The sequence below is a fragment of the Seriola lalandi genome, unplaced genomic scaffold (genome assembly GCF_002814215.2).
Source record: "Seriola lalandi dorsalis isolate HSWRI2012SDOR001 ecotype SW California unplaced genomic scaffold, Sedor1 jcf7180002054692, whole genome shotgun sequence".
Taxonomy (NCBI): Eukaryota; Metazoa; Chordata; class Actinopteri; order Carangiformes; family Carangidae; genus Seriola; species Seriola lalandi.
The window spans coordinates 3,974,297-3,993,820 of NW_019525245.1; the positions used below are offsets into that span (position 1 = coordinate 3,974,297).

A 19,524-nucleotide genomic window follows, 5' to 3' on the forward strand; every position below is an offset into this window, starting at 1 on the left:
CCCCCCCCCCCCCCCCCAGTACAAACACATAGCTGGAATAACTCTGTCAGCCAGCCACCACAGCCACCGGCCTGCTAATCAAGACCATATTAGAGAGAGAGAGAGAGAGAGAGAGAGAGAGAGAGAGAGAGAGAGAGAGAGGACTAGCTTAGCTCATCACAGGAAACACACACACTTGGAAAACAGACAGTGGAAAAAGTTTAACTAGCCTCACATACACGCTTTCTGTTAACACACATTCATATCTGTTCCTGGAGGAACACAGGCCACGACCCAGCAACACAGTGACCCAGATCGGTGGCATCGCAGCTCCTTTCGCTCCGAGGCTGGATCTAGGCCACACAGTCACGCTTACTGGATGGAGCACCTCAAGCATTGCCTGTCGCCATCCATTCACACACAACCACAACAGTCCATACATTGATGGATGACTCAGAAATCCATTGTGAAGTGAGAGATTTGGTTGTGTGCTCAGCTGGGAGCTTGTAAAATAAATGTTCACAGTGTAGCGCAGCAGTTGAGGCTTTCCAGGATTTCTCTTATTTGACATGATAACAGCTTTAAGAGGTTTTTGGTGGTGGTCAAAGCGGTTGTGGTCACCCTACATAATCTGTCGATCTCTTTTTCTCAGATTCTCTTCTTTTTCCATGCCTCCTCCTCCTCCATCCCTTGTGAATCAGCTTACAGAGAAGCTTCATGTTCTAGTGTGCTTGTTAAGCCCCATATGTAGCAGCACAATATCCCTTCTTTAGTGACAGACTGACGCGTGTCAGTACCCAAAAATGAGATCAAAATAAAGACTGATGGACTGAGCCTTAAACCATCTGCATCTGCTTTGCAAACGCAACAATTTACTGACCAACGGTTGTCCTCATAACCATAAAGCTACCTAAGTTTTCCTCCCTCTTTCCTGTCTTATCAGGAATTAATGGTCTCCACCATGAAAATATTTAATTTTGGCTTGCATTTGCACTCCATACCGTTCAGGTCTACAGGTTAGGGAGGAAGAGTAATGTTTTTTTTTTTTTCTTCATTTTTTTTCCTGCCAAGAGCGAGTTGTCTGCATTTGGAGTAAGAGTTTTATTTGCATTTAAGATGCAAATGTAGCCTTTTGGGCGAGCAGAAATGTGCCGGCGCTTTGTTTTGTCCTGGTTATTTATTAGGCTTTAGTAATTGCTGCTTCGCGCTTCATACAAACACCACAGGGAGGAATAGATTCACTTCGTTCTCTCCTTGGAAAGGTCAGGGCATATAGCAAGACACATCCCCAACTCACAAATTCTCGATTCACATGTCACTTCTCTTGGAAAATGTGCTTTCTCTTGGACGATGGAGCTGAAAACCTGCTGTTTGTTTGTGTGTGTGTAGTTGTGTGTGGGTGTCTCGCTACTGAGTTTGAGGCAGCCGTTAAAATTTAAATGAAGCGTGCAGGTCGAGACTTGAGTATTCCTCGAGAGAGAGAGATAGAGAGAGAGAGAGAGAGAGAAGGAAGAGAGAGACGGAAGCAGTAATCGTCTGAGGATCTCTCTCCCTCTCTCTCTCTCTCTCTCTCTCTCTCTGCATGGGCATTGTGGGTAGAGGTCGCGAGCACGACTCCTGTGACAGGTTCTTGTCGTTGTGCGAGTCTTCACCTTTCCCCCTTGTGAAATCACATGAGTTTTAACAAGCCAGAACAGATCATACGGGCCATCCTTCAGCACATCAAGGGAAGGGTCAGCCGACCTGCAGAGGAAAGTGGATTGCAGTGCGGCGATGGAGAGCGGCTTAGTGCTGAATCCCATTATCAAACAGCGTTTGTCAAATAATAGGTCAAGGCCCACTTGTACCAAAGACATATTAGGTTGTGGTTTAATTCCAGAGCTTTTGTAGAACTGATTTGCTGTGAAAAGTGTTGAGAACAAAAGGTTGCTCGTATTAAGTCCTTTCAGACATTAGACTGAAGGCAAAGCTTGATCTCTGTTGCTTTGCTGAAGAGAATACATTGATAACAAGGCTGACACAGCCAAGTGGGCCTGCACAACTATTACTTTTACTTGTTTTATATTGGGACCACAGTTGTTAACATCGGTATCGATTATTTTTCTGCTCTTTTGTAGTGACATTAACATGCTGACTTTGTTTTCAACCATTGCAGGCACTTAAAAAAATCAAACAGTTCAATATTGCTACTGTGCCTGTCATTTACGACTATAAATTGCAGAAACTAAAAGCTCCCATGTCTGTGCTCCGTCATATATCCCAACATTTCTTGCATCATTACAGACGCCATCTACTTCACTTTGAAGCCAAGGGAGCTAGCTTGCATGAATACCCAAACAATGCACAATAATGGGTCTCGAACGCCTCAGACATATTTTCAATCTGCTCTGAAAGTGGTGGTGAGTGGCTGAAATAAGCGAGGGATCTGGGAGTTATGAGTGTCAGTTGGTCCCTGGGGAACCATGGAACATGGCAGGTCATTTGCCTGGCCGGTATTGGTGTGATATATTTGTACACTATGGCGAGATGGCCGACTGAGAATGAAGAGGAGGGGTTTGGAGAGGTGGAGGGAGCGAGGTGCTTGTTCAGCAGGCTGGAATACAATAGAGACAGAGGAGAGACTTAATCAGACTGGGGCAAATAACATTTAAACACATTTAAAGCCACAGGGAGCAGAGTATTTCTTATCTCACAATGATTACGTCCCCCAGTGAGGTTGTGTCTGTCATGCACAGCAATGTTCTGACCTGAGACTAAAATTGCTGGTCTTATTCATCTTCTCTGCAGGGTACACTCTGTGTGGGGCTTTGCAGAGAGAAGTTTGTCTTCTTTGAGAATTCAGTTGTCAGAAAGTTGGCAAGCGTACAACAAGAAGTGCATGTGTGCAGCTTCAGGCCTGTAGGATCCAGTGCGCCAGTTGTCCTATAAGCCATAGTTAATGCGTGAGACTGTTCGTATCTAGCTCAGTGTTGTGTTGAGCAAGACGCTGATATATTTAGTCCCTCTTCTCTCCTGTCTTCTTCCCTCTCCTCCCCTCTTTGTCTCTGGCATTCCTCTCACTCACCACTCTTCCTCTCATCTTCCCCCGCTCCCACCAGTCTCTCCTTATCTCTCTTCCTCTGTGCTCACATTTCTGTCTTTCCAACACGTCTCCCTCTGTGTTTTCTTTCGCTCCATGTCTGTTCTTATCCTCCCCCATGCTCTCATCCTCCTCCTCCCAAAAGCTCTACCTCAATCCTGGGTTCTGTTGCTGTAACGATACTGACAAGCTCTTTGGACACAGTTTTGGCTGTTTCCCATCCGCCTTTTTCTCCTTTTTTTTTTTTCATTCACAGTCCTTTCCCTCCCTCCATCACTTGCTACATTTAGACACAGGAACGTCGAAGGTAAATTTAGACGAACACAAAGACCATCGGACACCCACAGACTACACACACACGCGCACTGTTTACACGAGCGCCAGCTTTATTAATTGTGCTGTCTGCCAAGTTGAAAGACAGTCTTGGTAATATGACCTAATGAACGTGTGCTCTAGGTTGCTGTGTGTTTTGTCTCCTGTTGAACCGCCCTGCTCCCTCCTCCTTGTCTGCCCTGTGACTGACTTACAATAGCTGATTTCACTCGTCCTTCTGGACCAACCAGTAGGCCCGGCCTTCCTTTTGGGAGGGCTCCAAGAATAGCCAGGCGCCTCTCAAATGGCTCCAGCTTTCTGATCATGAAATGGATGTGTTGGACTGAACACTGGAATTCTACTTAGACTTTAGTTTAAAATATTCCTGGCTTTGGGAGAAATGCTTTGATAAAAAAGTTCTTCCAGTTCCAAGTAGTTCATCATATAAATACAGATTATATAGGAAAAAATTGTTTTTCCCCACATTCTCATAACAAGTGGTAGTTTGTCACAATGGTGAGTACAACTAATTGATATTAATATATTTTATTTTTTCTTTAAAAATGTTTCATTTCAGGCTAGAAAGTGGGTAGAGATCTTTTGGATGTAACTGCCGATTACTTTTATGATAGATTCTTTTCTTGATTAATTGTTGGTCCCTAAAACATAAATATTACAAAATAACAAAAAGAAATCACGGTTTCTGTTTTGTTCAATCCAATACCTAAAAATATTTGATTTAATGTTTTGTTAGACAAGAAAATTCTTCTCAAATGTGAAGGATTGATGAAGCTGGGCATTTTTGGCATTTTTGCTTAAAAAAAAAACCTCTAACTTATTAACATAAGACAGAACAGTTGAAGAAAAAAAGACAGACTTTTTGGAAACTTCACACCTAAACTTCACTGGTAACATTTTCATAATTTATTAAGGAGATGATGCCTATAGTTTAAAAAAAAAAAAAAAATTCTCAAGAGCCTAGGGGTGTAATGATTCTCTAAATCCACGGTTTGGTTGATACCTCGATTTTTTGTTTTGCCTCTATTAACTCTGTGTGACAATAGAGAATACCAAACAAGTTTCATCCATTACAGAATGATTCCCAGCTACTCTTATTTCATGCCCATGTGGTGATAAATGCTCGACTATTGAAGCACTTGATTAAAACTCTAAAAAATGTGGAATCCTTGTTCTATTGCGGCACCATAAAGAGTATTGTTTTGAAGTACGTTGTCTAAGTTGAAGTGGGGTTGGCTGCAGTTATGTGACAAGCACTCAGTTGCCCACTAGCTGAGGGAAAAAAGGTTCCCTTTTAGCTAAACATGCACAGACTGCTCTCCTCTTATCTCGCTCCATTCCTCCTCGTTCCGCCTCGCCGGCTATCTGAAAAAGTATCGTCAACTCCTCTCATCTCACCTTTCTATCTCTCCCTCTTTTCTCTCTATTTCCCTCACCTCGCCTTTTCACCTGCACCATTTTCTCTCTCGTGTCTCCTCATCTCCCGCTGATTATTGCATCCTCTCTCACTCGATCTCCCCCTTCTCTCGGTTTAATTTTTCATTCTCTTCTCCAACCTATTGTCTCATTCTAGTTTTTTTCCTTTCCCTCTTCAGAAGATTTTAGTGCGTAGACATAGATAAATGTACATTTAAGTAGTCTTGTCGCTAGTTAAAGAGAGAGCAGTTGACAAAGTGAAACCTTAGAAGTATCACTGGTGTACATGTCATAGTTATGGCTGTGAATAAGGTATTAATCACACATATCCACATGTACGCACACCAGCCTTTGTCCCTGCCTCTGTCGCCGTCTCTATAGTGAAGCAGTGATGCGTGGAGCGTTGTGTGTTGTGCTTCACCAGGAATACAGTATGTGCTGACTATCAGGGACAAGACAGGAAATCGTCTGAGCTCACAAGTCCCTATCCTCTTCCCCCTGAACACCACACACACACACACACACACACACACACACACACACACACACACACACAGACACACACTGTCTGCTGGCTTGAATATTCACCGGCTTAAAACCAAGCTCCTGAGCTAAAAACGGCCGGTATAGATGAGTTTCCTTTTGTTTCAGCTCCACAACGGCGCGACTGAAGATAATTGGCATTGGCCTCACATGACTCAGATGTAACAGCGCCATTTAAACATAATGAATGGTCATGTCCCACTGAGTTCCTGGATGTGACAGTGTCTTTGTTTAGTGTTCATGCTGTTGCAAATCTTCCTGTGTATTGTGACAAATTTGACCATGTGGGTCAGTGTGTTTTTGGGTGGCTTATTTGTCGGCCAGTGCCTCATGATTTTCTTTCAGAACAAAAGCTTATGCCATCTCTTTTCTTTGAACTGAAATATACAGCGCAGTTAACCACAATTCAGTGGGAACTTGTTTTTCAGAATAACCTACACATGAAGAATGGCCTGCTTGAAATGTTGGAGACCTACTCTCTATCCGCTTTCTAGTATCCACTGCATCTCTAGTGGATTATCACATTGTTTTTCAACGGTTCCCTTGTTGAGGAATTGAACCCACATTCCGCCTAGGCCCAGACATCTGCATTAACCCTGATGTCTTGTGACCCATCTGAGGGAATAAATCGGCTAAACCCCATGTGACACAAGCCACACGCCTGTCTTAAAACATTTAGAGCATAGAATAAAGCCATGCGGTCATAGCCAATGATATGGTTACTAATACTCCTCAGCAGCACGCATCCGGAAACAGTATGGGCCTTAATGGACAGAGATGGATAAGGATGCTGTCCAGGTCAGTAGTGAACCAGCCCAGATACACAGTGTGTAGTCATTTATGCGAGTGTGTCATTGTTCATTTTGCTTGTGTATTGTCATTACAACAAAGCAGGACATCAATTTGTGTAAAATGGATGATGTAATGATTCAGACCAGGGCAGAGGGGGGGGGTGGGGGGCGGCAGCTGGTCCGTTGTCTGTCTGTTTCAATAAAAATCTTAACTGAAGACCATATTGAGTGTGATGGGGCACCAGAACAGTTCACAGCTGAGAAGATATGAGCTAGATTAAGGCTTGGACCTGTGTCAAGTCTTTGAAGTGCTCAGGTCTTATGTCGGCCCCGTTCATGAAGTAATCTCAATAGGGAAATCAAAAAAGCATTCTGTGTTTCTCTAGAGATGAGATTCACATTCTTCCTGTCAACGCAAAAAAACGGCGATCCCACAGATATGACAAGGCCCACACTAGACTGTACTTTGGACTTTCTCTTTGTTTATTCTCAAGTTATCAGCTCTGTGGCCAGTTTGGAATTGATATCAGCAGTTTTGAAATATTTTCTCATGAGCTGCTTCTCTTGCTCTTGGTTTGCAGCTGATACGTTGTAACAGGCATTGTGTCAAAGTATTTGTGCAGTCCTAAGAAAAGCTGACCATTCATCTGGTACTGGCAGTGCTAGCGGTCCACATAAGCTTTCTCTTGAAACATAAAGTCTGAAAAGGCGAGGCTACATTTATGGAGCCATTAAAATAAAAGGAGACAGTGATTCTTTTTAATGCCTTTCTCCTTGAAGCGACTCCTCTCCACCCACTACCACCACCACCAGCACTGTCCTCGAATCCTTAGAGAGGATTTATAATGGCATGCCTGTTTTTACAACAATCAACGCTCTCTGGGAAGTTTTTACAAAGCAGTGCAGCACAAGCCCACTCCAGCACTCTTGGTGTCAAGGGTCAATCAAACTCATAAATGGAGGGTGTGAGGAAGAGAAAGTAGAAGGAGGGAGTTAAAACTGGGGATGGCAGCGTTTGGTAATAAGCTGTTTCGGGCAGAGCACACTGCATTCCACTTTAGTGAACTCAGCAGGGAGAATATAAGCACTGCTATGGAGGAATGCACCAGCTTTGTTGTAACAGACAGAGCTCAGAACACAGTCTTGTATTCGTGGATGATTCAAGTAAATGAACATACCTCATGCAGCCCACATTTAATTGCATTTTATAGTTTTTTTTTAAGTTGAGCATACAGCATAAAGAAGTGAAATATTTTGTTTGTCAGTTGATATCCTTCAATTATGCCTTCAATTAACCGTACTTGATTCCCACCTAAATCTGTCCACTGACTGAACATGTCCTCACCCGTGGTTTCATTACATCAACACCTGTACAACCAGTTTGGAAAGCTCAAACCACAGCTTGATTGGTGGTGTGTGTGACTGTTGGAAAACCACAATGTTGTCTGTGGTTGACCTTCATTGTGAGTGGCATTGCTCAGTGTTGATTTAAGTCACGGGGTGGCATGTACATGCTGGTTTTGTGATTAGCAATAACATTACCCGGCACCATTCACACTCCACAGGGTACTTTCCTGAAATATCTATGCAGGTGCTGTTCTGTTTTGTGATGTTTGTATTTTCATTGTTGAATCTGTTTAACAGAAAGTTGCACCTCCTCTCTAACCTTCATATTGCAAGTAGAGTGGTGACATGTTAAAGGGCCTGTGTTGTTTTTGGGCTGCTCATGGTCAAATTACACAGACCATTAGTCATTAGGAACGTTCCTGTGAGAATCGCTCCCAGGCCTGGCTCTGTCCCTACTCACTGAGGTTCTCTCAAATCTATTCATTTGTCACTTATTTAACTTGAATAATATTGTGAAGCTGTCACAGTGAACTGTTATCTATATGTTCTCATTGTTTGGTAGTGCAGCAGATGCGTTTGGGTACTTGCGGACTTTGCTTTACTACTTGCTTGGACATCAAAACTTTGAGACACTGAGGTTGCCAAATAGCATTGCATACTTTGCCAACAGAAAGGTCATATTCATTTGGTAGCATCATGCTTTATTTTGAAAGTAATTGCTGAACAGCAGGAATAATGATTAATGCTAAAATGTTGTGTAGCAGTAGCATGACTACAAAAGAATCATTAAGCTAGTGAATGGACGCACTTACGTCCATTTTTCAGCAATATTTATCTGACGATTGTTAACATTAGCCATCAGTTGCTGCTCATACCAGACCAAGTAAAGCTTCACTGGCAAAACCCCTGAGTGTATTGAACTGATCAAGGGTGTGTTTTCATGGCTGTGAATGACACTTTTGTTGCCTCATTTGTAAGAGGAAATTTGTGTTATATTTTTTTTTTCAAAATTTATGTTGTCTTGCTTTAAGTCTAGGATATTGGAGACAATGTTATCAGTTATGGTATAAAGAAAAGGTATAAAACTATATCTGAATCTATTTAAAACATGCGAAAATCCAGGCTTAGTTCTGGGTGCAAATGAACACTTAAGATAATAATATTTTATTTAAGTAATTGTTGGTTAATTTCAACCAAAAATATAAAATGTAATCCCACCTAGCAAAGCAGTTAACAACCTGCTGTTGCATGTCATCACCTCCTCTGATCCTACAGCTTTACCGTTGTTCTCTTAAAACCATCTCAAACACATACGGCATTACCTTAATGCTACAGACAATAGTACAAGTTCAGTATGTTTTTGCAGTGGTGAACCAGTGGTGAAACGGTGAACTAGCTGCACTACCACAGCGTTACTTTGTGACTCTTATCAGCCACATTGTGGCCCTGACCTACATATCTCCTACTTCTCCCACCCACACACACACACACACACACACACACACACACACACACACACACACACACACACACATACACACACACACAGACAGACAGACAGACAGACACAGACAGACAGACAGACACAGGATTTGTCATGGAAAGAAAGACCCAGCCGCACAAACACAGTCGAGAGATTAAGAGTAAACCACTAATCTGACGGTGCCTGCATCAGTGTGTTTGTGTCTGTGTGCTCCTTTCTGAAATGTGGGCAGGTTTTATGTGAAGCCTGGTTCAACAGTGTTTCAGTGTGTCTGTCTTAGCAGCTGGAACGAAGGCCTTTTGTTTTTTCCAGGAATTTCACCCCTGAGAGAGGAAGCAGGGAGGAGAAAATGTGTTCCCATGCTCATGTTTAGTTTGTTGTGATTCACATAAATTTAGTGCTTGAGCAATTTGTATTTTATTTGGGTTCATGCACTGCTCTGAGGCATAGAAGGAGGAGAACATGACAGAGGAGATACAAAGACAGAGATGTGAACTGTTTGGCAAACTGAGCGAAAGAAACAGCGCAATAGTGAGAGGATTTGATGGAGAGGATTGGGGTAGATATAAAGATGAAGACGAATACAGTCTTTCTGCTCTTCATGTGTTATTGTAATGACAGGGGCTGCATGTCTGGGAGACGCCCTGGGGTGCTCAACCCTGTTTTCACCAGTCAAATCTAACACAATGTTCATAAACTGTTCAGAGCAGCGAGGTGGCGTTCATAATCCAGCCATCTCAAGCTGCTCAGGAAGTGTTCAGACACAACTTCTGCCTGATACAGAATTCTAGCATGTTAGCTTTATGAGGAGAAATGTGATTTGAGGGATAAAATAGGGCACACACACACACCTGTCACATAGATTACCTTACACACACAAATATATGATGGTATGTATTTGTTTGATGAGGTGATGAATTCCTCATGTAGGTTCGTCTGCTGCACATTCCCTCTGCATTCCAGTTTCCAAGCAGACATAGTGTAAGATCGTCAGCGGTCAGGTTCAGAGAGCGGGTGTTAATCTTGTCATGAAGTGTGTGTGTGTGTGTGTGTGTGTGTGTGTGTGTGTGTGTGTGTGTGTGTGTGTGTGTGTGTGTGTGTATGTATATTTAAGATGAAGCATGAGACACTGCACGCACGCATGCCGAGTAGTTGACACCCCCCTCTTTCCTCTGCCTCATATTTGACAAATGCAGGCAGAGCAGGGACAACTGTGTGCTGTACCTTCAGAGCACAGGCACATATGCACATATTTATATGACCAACCAACACACACACGCTCATTACCACAGAAACTTGTATACCACTGTGTGTCTTAAGTAGCGTCTGTTGGCGTATAATCCCATTTACCTCCGAAAACACAAGAGTGTGTGTGTGTGTTTATTGTCATATGAATTTGTGTGATGTAGTGCCCACAGTCTGTCTACTGTCTCACAGCAGCAGCTGTCACACACGCACGCACCCAGACGCACGTGTCTGTTATACACACAACACATTGGGTGTCAGAGAAGCATTGTCCTTGCACTTACTGCCACACCAGCACTTGAATGTGTGAGTAGATTGTCTGGTAGTCTCTCCCCTTGTCCTTGTGCAGGCGACTGATTCAAGCCTGGGAAACAAATTTTGGAGGACAGACGAAATAAGTGACATAAGAGTGTGACAGATTAGTGAACTGACTAACAAAAAAGCCTGTGGTGTGAAGTCTTCAAGTCTGTTTTTCATGGTTTTAATAATTGTTTATTATTATGTGTTTTATGACCCTGGAGCTCATGATGCTCTCTCAAAAAACATTTTACAATCTTGAGATTCCATTATTCCATGTAACAGAGCTGAGCAGCTTGTAAAGCCGCTGCTGTAAAGAATTTATTCTTGGCTAACATACTTGGGCAAAATTAATATAGAACAATCCGAGGACAGTGTTTGAGGCCAGTGTTTCTACTCTGTGGCTTTCCTCAACTCCGTCTTGTCAAGGGTAGCCAGTAGACAGGTCCGGATCAGGTTTTATCACTCCAGCTGGGCTGATAGTTTGAGCGTCAGCCCAGCAAGGTGCTTTAAAGACTGGGGGCTCAATTTGTTCCAGTGCCTGACTCCCTAACAGACACACACACGTACACACTACTTTTGTGCTCTGGAACAAGGCATTTGTTTTGGCAGGCCACCTGCCATAGAGCAAGAGAGAGAGGGCACCGGCGCTTGTCCTCCACTAAACTGATTTACGTTGGCACTAAAACAGAACTCATAAGGGCTTTTTATGCGCCCCAAGACTTGCCAGTCAGCTTGTTCCCCTAGCCAAGGCAGGAAGGAAATGATACAAGATACCACAATATATACAATACTGCTCTATTGTCCGACCTCTTTGGTCTTACCTCCTCTGAAATTTGTCTTGGCTTGCTTGATGCCTTAAACACGATATAGGGAAAGTTGTTTTTGGCACCTTAAAAGTGCTAGCTCAAGTTTTGGATATTCTCCCTTCATCACTGCCTTTTTGGCACCTTTTTTTTTTCCTTGTTGATAAATTAATAATATGTAATGACACAAAAATGCATATCATATCTTAGAATGACTGTGGTTATATTGCCCCCAAGGACACTCTAGAAACACTACCCATATGCAGTTATTAATACATTTTCTGCTGTCATTCTGTTATTGCAAAATGACCTCTATGATCAAACTTTCATGGATAATGACAGATGGGCTGGAATGTTTTTTGATAATATTCCAGTTATTGTAATGTTGACATTCTCTGATAATCCTCAGCAGACAGAGTGATTGCTTTGTTGCAGTGTTGAGATTTGATTTTGTGGTGTGTTAAGAGGAGTGTTTTAGCCTCAATGTGGTTTAGATTGGTGACCCGACCACCCCCCTCCCATTCCTCTCATCCCCCGAGACAGCCTCTGCCTGGGACATATGTCTGACTGGTGGGCTAAGCAGGCTGCAAATGACTAGCCTGCATCATGCCTACCTGCAGTGTGTGTGTGTGTGTGTGTGTGTGTGTGTGTGTGTGTGTGTGTGTGTGTGTGTGTGTGTTTGTGTATTCATTTAAGCACCAAAACAGTTTAGAGAGCAACCCACATCCTGTATCCTGTAATGACTCCAGTTGCACTTCTTGTGTGTTTACGTCTGTCCGTGAGCTTGTCGTCTGTCCAGGGATCGCCACCCATCCCGTCAATCCACCCATCCGTCAGTGTGTCGGGGGATGGTAATCCATTCTTCCCATATGCAGATAGTGGCGGTGAGATTAGGCAGACCCTGGGAGAGGATTACGGCTTCAGGGCTTGGCTCCCCTTCTATCTTACCTCCTCTCTAACCATCCAACACCCCTCTACCACCACCCGCTTCCTGCGGCCCCCTCGTGCTGTTCAATCCCTCACCCACCCCTCACCCATCTCCCTTTTCTCCCCTGGGCCAATCTCTGGAGTGTGTTCGCTGCTGAGTGAAGAGGTGGAGGACAGATTAAGATGGAGACCCATTTAGTTTTTGTTGGTGTGTTCTGATTTGCATGTGCATAATATTTTGGATGAGTCTTTGTGTTTTTTGCATGTTGTGATGTGTTAGTGTGCATATATAGATCTCATTTGAGAGGAGAGAGAGTGTAGTGGGTGTGTGGGGGTTGGAATGTGCCCAGTGTGTGTCTTTTAAACCATATTGCTTGAAGTCACCCCTGTGATTATGCTATGGTTGGGTTACAATAATTGACTTTGTGCATATATGAGAGTGGTGTGTCTTGAGAATTTGCATGAATTTTTAGAGCCTTTCCATCACCCCCCCCACCCACAATCTCTCTTAATATGTTTCCCTTCTTTCTCAATTCCTTAGCTCCACCCTCTCTCTTCTTCCTCTTGTCCCAGATGTGACCCACATGTTGTGATGCAGTGCAGAGGGCAGAGAATTTGTCTGAGTGCTGCTCTTCTTCCTTCCTCATCATCATCCCTCTCTTGGCACCTTCTCCTCCTCTTTCTCCCCTCCAGTGGCGAGTGCTGTAATTGATATGCCACCGGCAATAAATCAGCACAGCTCTAGGCTCTGAGCGGCGACCATTATCTGAAGGGACAGGTTTAGCTGCTTTGTAGAAAAGGGTGAGAGAGAGGGAGAGTTGATCCAGCTCAGCTCACAAGAGTCACCAACACCTCACCACTTCACCAGCCTCTGAAATTTCCTCACAGTGTGCATAAAAACACACCACTTCATCTCTTCTCAGGAATCCCACCCTGTCAAACGAAATAAACAAAAAGAAGTAAAGCTGTGAAACGACTCCTCCTTCCTAAGCTTTTTCCTCTGTTATGTCTTCTACCTGCCTTCAGTCACTCATTCCCATTCCTGAAGCCCATAGGAATGCAGTACAGTCCTGTCAATTGATAGGGCATCCCGATATCAAATCCAATCAACTCGGCCCCTTCCTGCCTGTCCTTTCTAATGCTTTTCTCTCATGTGATAACGGCCTCAGCTCCCCCGATATGGTGGCTGCCCATTCCCAAAGCCACAGACACGCTCCAGCCCAAAATGATTGACATGTTTTTCCCTGATGTTGCCAGATATGGCTCGTAACCTTGTTCCAGCGCTCTTCCCACCATTTCACTTTAGCTCTGGAGGAAATTGAAATTGAAGAGGGTTTGGAGGGATAAGGAGGGGTGAGAGAAAATGGAGAAATTTGAGGAAGAGAAACAGCAACGCATGTAAGATGCTGAGTAATTGACTATATCCTCAACAGTCGGCCATGTTTGCCATGGCAGGGGATGGTAATGGAGGGATTAAGAAAGACGGGGTTGGGGGCCCATTTGCAAAAAACCATTATGAGTGTGATTCTTTTATCTATCCTCATTTTTGTCCTGTAAGTCATAAACTTTATATTGTAAAATTGAATAACTCCACGTTGTCTCTTTTATTAACCTGTGTTTGTTAAAGTGTGTCGTGATGTCACAGTCTTATTAACAAGATAGATAACAAGCAGCTGGAGACCCCCAGATGCAATTTGTTGTGCGATTCGAACTCTCTTACATCAAGCTGTGACTGGCTTAAATGAAGAGGAATTACTGTAAGGATATTTTTTTCTTCAGGTTCTCTCTCATTCCTTATCAGGATCTCTCATTTGCTCGCTCACTCATTCTGCCTCATTGTATCTTCCCCTCACTTGAAATGACAAAGGAAAATGAGGCAGCCGGCCTCCCTACGCGCCGCCACGCTTTAAATTGACATCTGCTCTCGTCGCGCGGCTCAACTCTACCATTGAGCAAGAAATTCGTTTTTTTTTATAGGCTTGCTCGTCACTTTATTGCGGCTGCTTATGTCGAAGAAGCCACCATCCGCGTCAAGTCGTTTTAATCTCAGAGTAGAGAGTGGCGGTATATCTGATAACTGCAGCTCAGGCCCTTCTGTCTGCAGTTGCCGTGTTGAGGTGCCTCGATCTGTGGGGCTCCCCTGGCTTGATTCAAGCGAAGGTAGAGCCCTGATTAAAATGCAGCAAAAATGCTGCCTTTTGTTTGACTCCCACTGCTCCTCACTCATCCTTCTGCTTTTCTCTCTGTCTTTCTGTCCATACAGTGTCTGCTTTTCTCTGTCTTTCATTCTATCTCCTTTTTTCTTGCTCTGTTCTTCTTTCTCTCCTTGTTTTTTTCTCTCTCTCTCCTATCCTATCCTATTTCTCTCTCTCTCCCCCAGCCTTTCATCGGTAGAAACTGGATGCACCACCTCTCCCTGAACCTTGCTAGTTTTGTTACAGCTGAGCTATGGTTTGCTATTCCGTGAACATTGCTGCTACTATTTCTCTTGTCACTTGTTTGCAGCAGCGGCGACTAAAATTGATGAACAATTCAATGACTCCTCTTACTGGGGTGTTTAATTCTTCCTCTAACTGGGGTGTTCTTCTTCTTTCAGTACTTGCAAAAGTGCATTTTTTCCCTCTAGTATTAACTAACATGTGCCTGCCTTTTTCAAGTATAGCTGTATAAAACAAGGCAAATAAAAATAAAACACATTCACACCCTTCTCAGAGTTTGATAAACTGACCACAGTCACTGACCTATTATGTCTGGTGATTGATAGACAGATAGCCTTGCTCTTGAGGAGCACACCAGATGGGCAGCAGGAGGCAGACACATTCCTCTTTGCCTCTCCTCCCCTCTTTCCTCCTTTTTGATTTTTCTCTATCTCATGTTTTTTCCCCCTTCATCCCCCTTCACCATCTTCCTACCCTCCTTATCTCTCTGTAGTGTCTCTCATCTTTTCCAATTTGGCGTGGTCATAAAACACCCTCCGCGTAGACACTTTGATAGTCAAGGTGAAATTGAAGCGTGGGGTCCCTGGGAGAGTTGCGTCCTGTTTTGCATAATCAGCATTTACAGGAGAACTAATGTCCCAGTATTGCAGGAACATGATTGGCCTGTCAAGTAGCAGCATGTGCCCAGCAAACCCTTCTCTTCATCATTGTATTAACATTGGAGGACGCCCAAAGGAGCAAATACACTCTTTCCCTATGACTCCTCTTCTCCTCTTTCCTGTCCTTAACCTGTAAAACATTCTTCCTATAAATTATCTCACCTCTACCCTTTAATAGACCCCCTCTGTTGTCTTCATCCCATGTGGTCGAGGGACACTAGTTGTAGGGTATAGGTTGTGCCATTGTAAATATATTTGCTTATTTGTGGAAAGCTCAAAAAGAAGCTCAAAGGAAAAAAAAACAAAAAAACTTGCCATCCATGTTATAAGGTATTCTACCTTGCATGTGCGCTTGAATGCATTTCATTTTCCAATACATTCCCAGATAACGTTTCAGATCCAGATTCAACTTTTTCGTGAAATTTACACCAGAACGACGAAGCAGTCAGAGTGTGGCTTTAGTCACATTGGTGACAACAAGAGGCGGGCAGGTTTTGTGTGTGCTGTGTGTGATTGCTGACCGGAGAGAGTGGACTGCATCGTGTGAGACCAGGACCCTTTTTAACATCAATTGTTAATAACACATCTCTGACAAGGATTTTAATGTTTCTTTATGTTTAATTTACATTTGTAGTGATAATATACAGTATATACTATGAGCGTAGCTCCCTGAGCCTGATGTCTGGATGCCAGAACTGCGGGTGTGATTACAATAAGGGGTTACTGGATAGTGTGTTGATACTGTTAAAACCATTGCAGGGAAGCCTTCGTGCAGACCGGGCTATAAATTGCTTGCTGTCAGTATAACAGGGCCCACTGGCACTTTTTCAAACACATGCCTCCGCTAAAGCCACCATAGTAACATAGAAGTTATGAAATATTAAAGAGTTCAGTGTTGTGAGTCTATAACTCATTCCAGCAAGACTCGCAGTATGTGTACAGAGCCTTTGATAATTGGCCCATGCCTCCCCTGCTATCTTCACTCATAATTAAATGCCGACACACATTTGCCTTCCAGACTTGATTTGATATCATTTATTTATAACTGGGGCAAATGTCAGCTTGAATTTTTCTAATTTTGGCTGTGCAGTTTGTGAGCCTTAGGCCTCTCTGCCTGCATAATCAATAGGAAATATTCCTCGGACACTCACCATGTTTTTTCTTTTTGCCTTGCAGGGCTCCCACCTCGCACCTCTGTGGATGATGTTCCTGATGACGGCTTGCAACTCTGAGAACAGGACAGCATATCAATAGGAGTTGTGTTTCCCCTTCCCTCATCCTTCTCTCTCTCCCCTGAAACTGTCCTCTCTTATTCCTTAAAAGTAGAGCAGAAAGGAAAGAAAATCCTGATTTGGGACTTGGTACCAAAGCGCGTACTCCTCCTCATCCTCCTCCTCTCTTTCTCCTTCCCCATCCCCCTACGCCTTGCCTCTAGACAGCCCAGATATGTGTCCCTTAGATCGGTCAGCAGCTTCCCCTGGCCTGGGGAACTTGTTTCTCTTGGGGCTTTTACTTATCATGAGCTCATCCTTCTCTGGAGGCCAGCCCCCGCCCTTCAAACGATTTGCCCCTGCTGAGTGGGGGCTCACACATCTGGCCATACACAATAAAACAGGAGAAGTCTATGTGGGAGCTGTCAACTGGATTTTCAAGCTGTCTAGCAACCTGACCAAACTGCGGAGCCACATGACTGGCCCAGTCGTGGACAATGAGAAGTGCTACCCTCCACCCAGTGTCCAGTCCTGCCCTCATGACTTGGCCCAGACCCCCAATGTGAATAAACTTCTTCTCATAGACTACGCACAGAACCGCCTTATTGCCTGTGGCAGCACCTCACAGGGCATCTGCCAGTTCCTACGACTGGATGACCTCTTTAAGCTTGGCGAGCCCCACCACCGTAAGGAGCACTACCTCTCCAGTGTGGCAGAGTCGGGTACCATGTCTGGGGTGATCATAAGCTCTCCCCAAAGTCCAACCAGCAAGCTATTTATTGGAACCCCCATTGATGGCAAGTCTGAATACTTTCCAACCCTTTCCAGCCGCAAGCTAATGGAGAATGAAGAAAATGCAGACATGTTCAGCTTTGTCTATCAGGATGAGTTTGTCTCCTCTCAGCTGAAGATCCCCTCGGACACTCTGTCCAAGTTCCCAGCTTTCGACATCTATTATGTGTACAGCTTCAGTAGTGAGCAATTTGTCTATTATCTAACAATGCAGCTGGACACCCAACTGACTTCCCCCGATGCAAGCGGAGAGCAGTTCTTCACCTCCAAAATTGTCCGCCTCTGCGTGGATGACCCCAAGTTTTACTCTTACGTTGAGTTCCCCATCGGCTGCACTAAAGATGGGGTAGAGTACCGCCTGGTGCAGGATGCCTTCTTGGCTCGGCCGGGCCGGCAGCTTGCCAACTCTCTGGGGATCTCTGAGAATGAAGACATCCTCTTCACAGTCTTCTCTCAGGGTCAGAAGAATCGGGCCAAACCACCCAAAGAGTCAGCGTTGTGCTTGTTCACCCTGAGGAAGATAAAGGAGAAGATCAAAGAAAGGATTCAGTCCTGCTACAAGGGAGACGGGAAACTCTCCTTACCCTGGCTGCTCAACAAGGAGCTTGCATGCATCAACTCGGTAAGCTCAAACCTTTCTGTATGTTGTTCACTTTGATGCAGACCAAATTAGCATTAGCATTAGTTGGCCCTTTAGGAACCATTATAATGGGAAAGTGCAAACGTGCACTGCTCACTTGCTTCCATATATTGAGTATGCACACGTCCAGGAGTCAGATATTAAAGATTAGTCTTGATGCCAATAAGTTTGAAACCGTCTGCTACCCCTATTCCACCACTCAGCCTTTTTTTTTCCCCTGCATGCCTGCTAATTGAACACTGGTTCAACTCAAGCTATGTTCATTCACAAGGACCACTGCTACAGGCCCGCAGTGATTAACAATATAAAATGTGAAAAGCTCTTATGTCTTTCTCTTGCTGTCTTCTTTTCACTTTTTTCCTGCACATTTTCTCTGTCCCCACAGCCTTGTGATGCTTTGATTTAGTCAGACAGGGGACATCATTAGCCCAGTCCCCTGGATTTGTGAAGTGTCACTCAGGAGCAGTGCTCGCGCACACACACTCACACATACACGCAGCATGAGTCGGTGCACTGCAGTGTGAGATCCTGGGGGATAGCATGAGCTAGACTTGGTTTTTACTAACTGATCCACAGCGCATGGCCCTGCATGTGTTACAGAGGACACACATACATGCACTCACACTGGAGACCTTAAGGCACTTCTCAACAGCACACAGTGTAGTTTTCTCTATGGGGAATGTATCTAACTGCTCACCTCTTATTTTCTCTGACCTTCACTCCTCATTCCCATCTCCTTCTGCACACCCACTCTTCAGGCCGCATCTGCCTGAATCCTGTCTGAATATGTTTTTGTTCCATTAGTGTTTAGTGTGCCTCACTCTTAGTTGACCATCTGTCTCAGAGATCCCATCTTCCATCCTGTGTGCTCTTTAAAATCACCCATCCATTCCCTCCATCTTGCTCTCTCTTAAGATAGCTTAATTAAAAGACCAGTTTTAAAGCCTTTTCTTTAAATGTCAGTGCACACCATTTTTACTGGCAGGTGTCTTTGTTACACACACACACACAGAAACCATTCACCCCGTGTTGCGTCTAATGGAGTGAGGTACTTTTTTAAAAACAACCTTTTCTCTGCGTAGGTCTTCATTAGTTTGGAGTGCACAGGTGTGGTTTGTGTGGTAGTGTAAGTGATGTGAATAGTCCAGCCAAGTTTTCTCTCACCTCCCTTTCTCCTTCCCTTTTTCCACCTTGTGTAGATGTAGTCTCTTTCCTGTTTGGTGGTTGTTTTCATTCTTTTCTGAGGCTGTTCTTTCTCAGGCCCATCACACTGACAATAGCTCTGAGGCAAAAAAAAAAAACAGGCTGTCTCATTTATTTCAATTAGACCTTTGCCCCTGGTGCAGGAGGAGCTATTAGTGCAGAGTACTATGGTGTAAAATCACAGGTTTCTATAGTGAAGGTTTGGAATCTACCATGTTTTGCAGTGTAACATCATTTGGTAGCTTACTGTACTGGTCATACAAACGCTGTATGTGCAAGTGTATGAACCAGGTATATAACCTTGTTGCATTGTGCTGATATACTGCTACTTCATCAAC

General features: G+C 44.0%; 1 protein-coding gene across 4 annotated transcripts in view; it reads left to right on the forward strand.

Annotated features, from left to right (window-relative positions):
- The window catches only part of plxna1b (plexin A1b), a 186,970-nt gene that overhangs the window by 19,195 nt on the left and 148,251 nt on the right, over positions 1 to 19,524 (forward strand). For all 4 annotated transcript variants that reach the window (XM_023423435.2, XM_023423437.2, XM_023423436.2 and 1 more), the window contains exon 2: positions 16,517 to 17,965. In XM_023423435.2, the coding sequence (XP_023279203.1) occupies positions 16,787 to 17,965 (1,179 nt within the window). In that variant the 5' untranslated portion in view covers positions 16,517 to 16,786. The remainder of the gene's footprint in view (positions 1 to 16,516; positions 17,966 to 19,524) is intronic.